Source organism: Oncorhynchus gorbuscha, linkage group LG01 (assembly GCF_021184085.1).
Source record: "Oncorhynchus gorbuscha isolate QuinsamMale2020 ecotype Even-year linkage group LG01, OgorEven_v1.0, whole genome shotgun sequence".
Lineage (NCBI taxonomy): Eukaryota > Metazoa > Chordata > Actinopteri > Salmoniformes > Salmonidae > Oncorhynchus > Oncorhynchus gorbuscha.
The window spans coordinates 98,259,112-98,268,090 of record NC_060173.1 but is presented as its reverse complement, the minus strand read 5'-3'; the positions used below and the strand labels follow the sequence as shown (position 1 = coordinate 98,268,090).

The 8,979-nt window shown below is 41.7% G+C and overlaps 1 protein-coding gene across 2 annotated transcripts in view; it reads right to left on the bottom strand.

Moving 5' to 3' along the window:
- Positions 1-8,591, bottom strand: part of LOC124046996 (pre-mRNA-splicing factor CWC22 homolog) — a 58,951-nt gene extending 50,360 nt beyond the window's left edge. The window contains exons 1-6 of one of the 2 annotated variants that reach the window (XM_046367746.1): positions 8,458-8,591; positions 6,960-7,068; positions 1,662-1,921; positions 1,438-1,493; positions 1,124-1,210; positions 594-833 (exon numbers count right to left, since the gene is read on the bottom strand). In XM_046367746.1, coding sequence (XP_046223702.1) covers positions 594-833; positions 1,124-1,210; positions 1,438-1,493; positions 1,662-1,921; positions 6,960-7,068; positions 8,458-8,520 — 815 coding nt within the window. In that variant the 5' untranslated portion in view covers positions 8,521-8,591. The remainder of the gene's footprint in view (positions 1-593; positions 834-1,123; positions 1,211-1,437; positions 1,494-1,661; positions 1,922-6,959; positions 7,069-8,457) is intronic. The other variant, XM_046367751.1, reaches the window with a different exon arrangement.
- Between the last annotated feature and the right edge of the window lie 388 nt (positions 8,592-8,979).

The window sequence follows — 8,979 nt, the reverse complement described above, 5'->3', positions numbered from 1 at the left end:
TTACATACAGTTCTTTTGACCGGGGACTGTAGGGCTCTGATCAAAAGAAGTGCACAACATAGGGAGCCATTTGGGACGCACAGCCTCGTCTCAGGGCGTTCGGCCTCGTCTCGGGGCGCTCGGTCTCAAGGGGCCAAGATGCTTTTCCAGGAGATGAGATTAGAGGTAGGTGACTGTGTGAAAACACCTTGAGTGACTGTCCGAAATAGAATCATTTTCCTTATATAGTCCCCTGCAGGGATTCCCTATATAGCAATAGGTAGGGAGCCATTTCAGACGCAGGCAGATATCCACACCTCTCTCAGAGTCAGCTGCTAATTTTAGAGCCTGGCTATGACACCTACCTCCCGCCAGACCAAAAATAAACATCTATTGTGTCGTCATCCATTGATTTAGTTGACAGCTCGGAACAAACGATATGGCATTTGAGCCTGGTAGCATTTCATAATTTTATTGAAATAGTCATATTTCATTCTTTCAAAGAAATATGGCCAAGTTTCACTCTCGTTTCAAGTTCTTGTGTCAACTACACCATCCCATCATGAAGTAGGCTATAAAGTATTTCCAGTCTAGCAGACATCAGCTGAACTCACCTGCTCTTGTCAGTGATCTGAGCCTGCATCATACGTAGCTTGGCCGGGGGGATGTAGGCTCCACCAGTACGGGTCAGGATAGGGTCCAGTTCATCCTTCTTCTTCTTCACTGGTGGTTCCTCTGCAGCAGGGTCCTTCTGGGCTGGGGAGGGTGATCGGCCTCTCCTCCTGAACTCAGCCTCTCTGTCCCGACTCGACCGGCGCTCATAGCGGTCGTAATATCTGTCTCGATCATCGTCCCTTGACCCGTAGGTGATGCAAAGGCATCTCTATATATATCAATACTGCAGTGATCTTTTTAAGAATGAAGCTAGGGCAAGTCTGAATGTGGTCTACTCTAAATTAGTTATAAACACAATATAGATGAATCACATTTGATTTAGAAAGCCTTTTTTACATGAACAGTTGTCATAAAGTGATTTACAGTAACCCGGTCTAGACCCCAAAGAACAAGCAGAAGTGGCAAGGAAATGCTATCCCAGAAGAAAGAAACCTCAAGTGAACCAGACTGTGCCATGTTGTTTCCGTACCTGCTGTAACCTCCTCTACCATAGCGCCGATCCCTCTCCTGACTTCTGGAACGGGACCTGGAGCGGGACCTACGGCGATCATCATCCCTGGATGGACCAATGAGAAACAAAATTAAGGTTGCAAAATTCCTGATTTGTTTCCCAGTTTGAGGATTACCGGAATCAGGAGGGAATAAGCAGGGGGTGAATCTTCCAACTGGGATTTTTGAAAAATCTATGGAACTTTTGAATTGGGAAAGTTGAACATTTGGAAGGCCTGAAGAGTGAAGGATGATATAGCTTTTATCTGCAGCTCTATGGAGTTAGTCACTCACCTGTCATCTGGGGTGGGGCTCCTGCCTTTGTTTATACTCTGGTCATCTGGACCATGCTGGAACATAAAACACAACATGTCAGAATCCCCTATCTGGTCAGTGTCTGCCAACACATTCCAACACTGCATACTTTGGTATTTGTATAACCCTAACAGTGCAAATATCAGCTAAGAGGGCCGGCTTCTCAGACACAAATTCAGCCTAGTATTGGACTAGTCACTCACCACGATCTGTGCCACACTGCTCTTCATCCTACGGGCCACTCCCTCATCACTGTCTTCATCACTGCTCTCATTGTCAGAGCCACTAGACTCCCCCTCCTGGCTGACACTGGCATTGGAAGGTACCCTACTGCCCCTGGTGGCTTTGGAGCTGGCTACTCCGGGACTGCCTAGAACGGGGGCCTCCGATCCAGGGCTGGCCGCTATGTGGCCTTCGTCTCTGGGACCTGCTGCAGGACTATCTGCCCCCTCTGGTGCTTCTACTGAAGACAAAACACAGTTAGGTTAAAAAGTGTATTTTCAGTTCCACATGACATTGTATGATTATGAGTCTAAGTCTATTTGTCTGAAATTAAATTGGTATTCCTTGGAGACAAACTCATAGGTCTTAGCTTCATCACGCTTGCCTATTGTTGAAAATAGTGAACGTGCCGTGCCGTTAATGAAAGTGGGTTATGGACATGTGTCTTGAGTCTTAAAATATAGACCATCTACATTCAGACCACAAGCAATCAGCAGGAATGAAATGGTGCGAGTGTGAACTTTAAAAATGTCAATTGACATTCAGTTAATGCTCTATATGAGGGACCTGACTGTGCTGAAGGCTTAAGAGCAGGAATAATTGATGAAGTGCACTGTAGCAGCCTGCTGAGATGGATGCCTTATTGGACCAGTGACTCGTCCTAAGTTCACGTATTTCTGACTGTAAGCAGATTGCTGAGTAGACTGTGGAAATATTAACTTATCATGCAGTGGTTACAGTTAACCTGTTCAAGAAACAATAGTGCAGAAATTATATAGTAATACAATTAAATCATTTAAATTTCAATACTGCAAACATTACTTCAAGTTCTGTCTAAGGCGTATAGTTGGGGTGGAAATGCACTTTGGTGATGAAATTTCACATTTTACCAAGACAAATATGATTACTCTTGTTCTGAATTGTTCAGTGGGTCTTTCTCTAATATATCATTAACATTGATTATATCCAAAAAGTCAGATTTCATAACATAATACATCCGATAATAAGTCCCAAGCTCGGTTGACGTAGCGGCGCAGGTTACTCGTAACAAGTTGAGGATTTTACATTGTGTGATCGTCGTCACCAAAGTTGTTGTCGTCACCAAAGTTGTTGTCGTCATCAAAGTTGTTTGGTCTCAAAAAGCAAAATAAGCATGACAAGATCTGATCAAATAAAAAGCTTGGCATTAGTTTGTGCTCCGTTGACATTTCACAGACATACACTTGTTTTTATGAGAGATCTAAATGAACAGAAATTTTGTATTAATATGAGAAACCTATACAAAAAATATGAAAATACTACGTCTCAAAATCAATATCCATCTTTATTTTTTATTTATTCAACTAGGCAAGTCAATTCAACTAGGCAAGTCCATTAAGTACAAATTCTTATTTACAATGACGGCCTACCCCGGACCAATTGCAAGCCACCCTATGGGTTGTGATACAGCCTGGAATCGAACCAGGGTCTGTAGAGACACATCTAGCACTACGATGCAGTGCCTTAGACCACTGCGCCACTCAGGAGCCCATCTAACCTCTAAATATATATATTTTTTATTTCCTGTGGATTCGAGAAGATGACGAGTTCAACAGGAAAGTGAGCCTGTCAGGTAGTCAGTAGCCTTAATTCTTGCACAGAATGCAGCCATGCTGACAATGTCATTTTCCAGCCTCCATTGATTTAGTCACCCTAATTCTGGCCATCCTACAAGGGTAAAAACTCCAATCACTTTTGAACGGATTATGATAGAAACATGAGGTTTGAAACTTTTGATCGAGTATTATCGACATAATTAACATATTATTTTACCCATTGGTCAAAAGATACATTTTGATTGGACACACTACCTATAGTGAAACAATTAGCCTACAAAGTAGCTTGAGGAAAACACTGAGAAGCATCCATTAAATCCATACAGAAGCTGCAATCCCAAAGCAGTGAGGTGTGCCTTTCAGGCAACCGCAATCAGTGCTAAAAATGAGTCAATAGGTCTGACAGCAATATCCACTTCTAGATGATAACAGCACCGCCTCACCACCACTCACTGATATGATGCATTGTTGAAAATTGGCTTTCGCAACTTCTGATGTGTAATACCAATTCAAATGTTCTTATGTTGATACTGAGAAATAAACAGTAAACAACATTCACTGACACTTTTTGCAACCAAGACAGTGAGAACATCCGGTCTACATAGTGCAATAACAACAGCATCATAATTCCCTCCCTAGACTGCTGTGGGGGCAATGCAACAGCTCTAAGGTTCTGCCCCAAATGACACCCTCTTCCCTATATAGCGCACCACTTTTGACCAGAGCCTTATGTAACCTGTTCATAAGTAATGCACTACATATGGAATAGGGTGCGATTTGGCACAGTCTAACTCAAGGCAGCCAGAGTAAGACCCTGGGTGTTACAGGGGATCTACTTAAAGGACTATCAGCAGCAGGCAGCACATTCTGCACTCTGGCACTTTTCAAATACCCCTGGGTGTATGTCGGGAGGCTTGTGTTGCCCTCTCCGTCTGTCTCCCTTTTTCTCTGGCTCCTATTCCCATTGCCTCACTCTCCATCTCTATCCTCTTGCGCTCTATCCTCTTTCTCTCCGTCTTTCTTCCTCTCTCTCGGAGCGGAGGAAGGATTTGCAACAGCTCAGCAGAAGGGATGATTGAAAGCATTATCTGGACAATAACACAGACTCAGAGAGCTGCTAGGCTGGAACTGTCCGTCTGTCAGTGATGAGGATGAGAAACCAGGTAACCAATGGAAGGGAGATAGTGGTAATGGAGGTTATTGGGACAAATCCAAGTTCCAACAAGGCTTGGGGAAAATATATGATTTCTTCTATACATACAGTACCAGTCAAAAGTTTGGACACACCTACTCATTCAAGAGTTTTTCTTTATTTTTACTATTTTCTACATTGTAGAATAACAGTGAAGATATCAAAACTATTAAATAACACATATGGAATCATGTAGTAATAAAAAACTGTTCAACAAATGAAAATATATTTTATATTCTTCAAAGTAGCCACACTTTGCCTTGATGACAGTTTTGCACTCGGCATTCTCTCAACCAGCTTCATGAGGTAGTCACTTGGAATGCATTTCAAATAACAGGTGTGCCTTGTTAAAAGTGTATTTGTACAATTTCTTTCCTTCTTAATGTTTGAGCCAATCAGTTGTGTTGTGACAAGGTAGGGGTGTTATACAGAAGATATTTGGTAAAATACCAAGTCCATATTACGGCAAGAACAAATCAAAGAACTTACTTTAAGACATTAAGGTCAGTCAATGCATAACATTTCAAGAACTTTTAAAGTTTCTTCAAGTGCAGTCGCAAAAACCATCAAACGCTATGAAATTGTCTCTGATTAGGACCGCCACAGGAAAGGAAGACCCCGAGTTACCTCTGCTGCAGAGGACAAGGGCATAAGAGTTACCTCAGAAATTGCAGCCCAAATAAATGCTTCACAGAGTTCAAGAAACAGACATCTCAACATCATCTGTTGAGAGCAGACTGCGTGAATCAGGCCTTCATGGTCGAATTGCTGCAAAGAAACCACTACTAAAGGACACAAATAACAAGAAGAGACTTGCTTGGGCCAAGAAACACAAGCATTAGACCAGTAGAAATCTGTCCTTTGGTCTGATGAGTCCAAATATGAGATTTTTGGTACTAACCCACCATGGCTTTGTGAGACGCAGAGTAGGTTAACGGATGATCTCTGCATGTGTTTTTTATTTTATTTTACCTTTATTTAACTATGCAAGTCAGTTAAGAACAAAAATTATTATTTTCAATGACGACCTAGGAAACAGTGGGTTAACTGCCTGTTCAGGAGCAGAACGACAGATTTGTACCTTGTCAGCTCTGGGATTTGAACTTGCAACCTTCCGGTTACTAGTCCAACGCTCTAACGACTAGGCTACCCTGCCGCCCCAACCACGGTGTGGTTCCCACCGTGAAGCATGGAGGTGGAGGTGTGATGGTGCTTTGCTGGTAACACTGTGATTTATTTAGAATTGAAGGCACTCTTAACCAGCATGGCTACCACAGCATTCTGCAGCAATACGCCATCCCATGGGGTTTGTGCTTAGTGGGACCATCATTTGCTTTTCAACAGGACAATAAGACCCAACACACCTCCGGGCTGTGTAAGGGCTATTTGACCAAGAAGGAGAGTGATGGAGTGCTGCATCAGATGACCTGGCCTCCACAATCACCCGACCTCAACCCAATTGAGATGGTTTGGGATGAGCTGAACCACAGAGTGAAGGAAAAGCAGCCAACAAGTGCTCAGCTTATGTGGGAACTCCTTCAAGACTGTTGGAAAAGCATTCCAGGTGAAGCTGGTTGAAAGAATCGCCAAGAGTATTCAAAGCTGTCATCAAGGCAAAGGGTGGCTACTTTGAAGAATATAAAATATATGTTGATTTGTTTAACACTTTTTTGGGGGTTACTACATAATTACATACACTACCGTTTGGGGTCACTTTGAAATGTCCTTGTTTTTGAAAGAAAAGCACATTTTTGTCCATTAAAATAACATCAAATTGATCAGAAATACAGTATAGACATTGTTAATGTTGTAAACGACTATTGTAGATGGAAACGGCTGAATTTTAATGGAATATCTACATAGGCGTACAGAGGCCCATTATCAGCAATCATCACTCCTGTGTTCCAACGGCATGTTGTGTTAGCTAACCCAAGTTGATCATTTTAGAAGGCTAATTGAGCATTAGAAAACCTTTTTTTGCAATTATGTTAGTACAGCTGAAAACTGTTGATCTGATTAAAGAAGCAATCAAACTGACCTTCTTTATACTAGTTGAGTATCTGGAGCATCAGGATTTGTGGGTTCGATTACAGGCTCAAAATGGTCAGAAACAAAGGACTTTCTTCTGAAACTTGTTCTGAGAATTTAAGGCGATTCCATGATTGAAATTACCAAGAAACTGAAGATCTCATACAACATTGTGTACTACTCCCTTCACAGAACAGCACAAACTGTCCCTAACCAGAATAGAAATAGGAGTGTGAGGACCCGGTGCACAACTGAGCAAGAGGACAAGTACATTAGAGTGTCTAGTTTGAGAACCAGATGCCTCAAGTCCTCACAAGTGACCCCAAACGTTTTAACAGTAGTGTATATTTTAGAATAAATGTAACTTTCTAAACATCTAGGTCCATTACAGATGTGGATCTAGCAGGGCAAATTATCTTCAGGTAGCAAAGCCTTTTTCTGAGGAAATAGTAATTTCCACTCACCATTGCTCTTCTGCTGTGCCACATTGTTCTCTCTCCCTCCTTCCTCGGACAGGCTCCTGCTGCCACTCCTACTCCTGCGGGGCTGATCCATGCCACTGGTCCTGGGAGGCTGGAGGAGGAACAAAGGACAAATCAAATGTATTTATATAGCCATTCGTATATCAACTGATATCTCAAAGTGCTGTACAGAAACCCAGCCTAAAACCCCAAACAGCAAGCAATGCAGGTGTAGAAGCACGGTGGCTAGGAAAAACATAGCTGGTTTAGCCTACTTGGAAGGATGGCTATCTGAACTGAAGCTTGATGTTATGGTGTATGAAAGCAAAGGGCATGGAAACAAATAATGCAAGCTGCTCCGTGAACAACAAACACCTCCTAGGGCAGAGACATTAAATACACAGGAGCAGGCAACAATATGATTACTGAGATCATGTCATAGGCCACTGGGCACTGGCTACCACTGTTGGAAGGGAAACTGAAATCAGAGGCTGAAGTGGAGAGGTTCTATAACAGGTTATAACAAACCTGAAGGAAGCCAAATTATGCTGCAGTTGTTAGTTATGAGGTCATGGGTGCTGGATACAGTAGGGAGGTTAAGAAAAGGGTAGCTCTAAAAGCCACAACACGAGGCTACACTTATCTGCTGTATGCCTTCCTCTGCAGAAATGAAATGCTTCATGAAATTACACGTTTTGTTTATTCTCCAAGATTCCAGGACAAACTTTGATCTAAGGTTAAACATCTTCAGCAAGCTGCTGGGAATCTGACTATGAACGTTTTACATGCTCTTTAATTATTTGTTAATCTTTTTTTGTATTTTCTTACAACTGCATTGTTGGTTAAGGGCTTGTTAAGTAAGCATTTCACTGTAAAGTCTACACCTGTGTATTCGGCGCATGTGACAAATACAATTTGATTTGAGGTAGACACTGCCATGTTTCTCTGCCAATGTGTACAGAATACACATTTGCGAGCGAAACGTTGTCTATCAACACTGACCACGTTTAGCAAGATATTGACTAAATACATATTGTTAGCTAGCCTGTTGCAATCCAGCGTCCCAAATTTCTGTTATCATGTTTGATGTGGCGTAGCTAGCTAATTTGGTCAGCTAACGTTGATACGACTTGACGTTAGCTATCCAAATAGCTGATGCTAGCGATTTTATTTGATCCGACATTCACACATCAAAGTTCGTTTGTCAGTGAAGTTATCTAGCTAGTACCTAGGTACATCGAAACAGCAGTGAACACTTCGTTTCTACTCTATAGCGTTAGCTGCAAAGGCGCTCTCCTCCATGTGTGCCGCTTTCTTCTATGTGAGAAGTGCAGCAAGCTAGCTAACTTTACTAGCCTGTCTAGCCAGCAGTAGGAAAGGCCCGCTGTAAGTAGCATTTCAAATATTTTTTAAACTTAGAACTTAATAACTAATACTGTTGTATTCCTTTATGGATTTTTTTGTTCGAGTTATTATATATGCGTACAAACTTCTTAGCTACCTCTTCTCTAGAATTAGGGCTTAGCTCCACTGCTACATCGTTGTCGATTGTCTCTGTAGCCATTTTCTCCCTTATCCTCTTCCGCAAGTATTGCTACGGATACCAGTAAGGCCCAAAAAGTGCGGACATACACGTAGACGCTAAATCACAAGAGGCTCACTGGTGTGGTGCTATTTGGAAGACAACAAATCAAACAGCAAAGTATTTTGCGGTATGTACATCGTATATTACAATGTAACGCGTGCCCTGCATGATTAGCGTATATATGACGATGCTTGAAGATACTAAACGTTATTTCTGGATCTTAATTGTAATATACGACATTCTAAAAAAACACTATGGTCTCCAAAAGTGTTACTTTTCACATTGGTGAATTTAAGATCACTTGAGTTAATGGAACAATTATGGTAGCATAATCATAACATATATAAGTGTTGTTCTAAATTATCAGTTATCTGTTTCTTGTGGACTGCATATGACCTAATATAATTATATTGACATACTCATATAATTATATTGAGA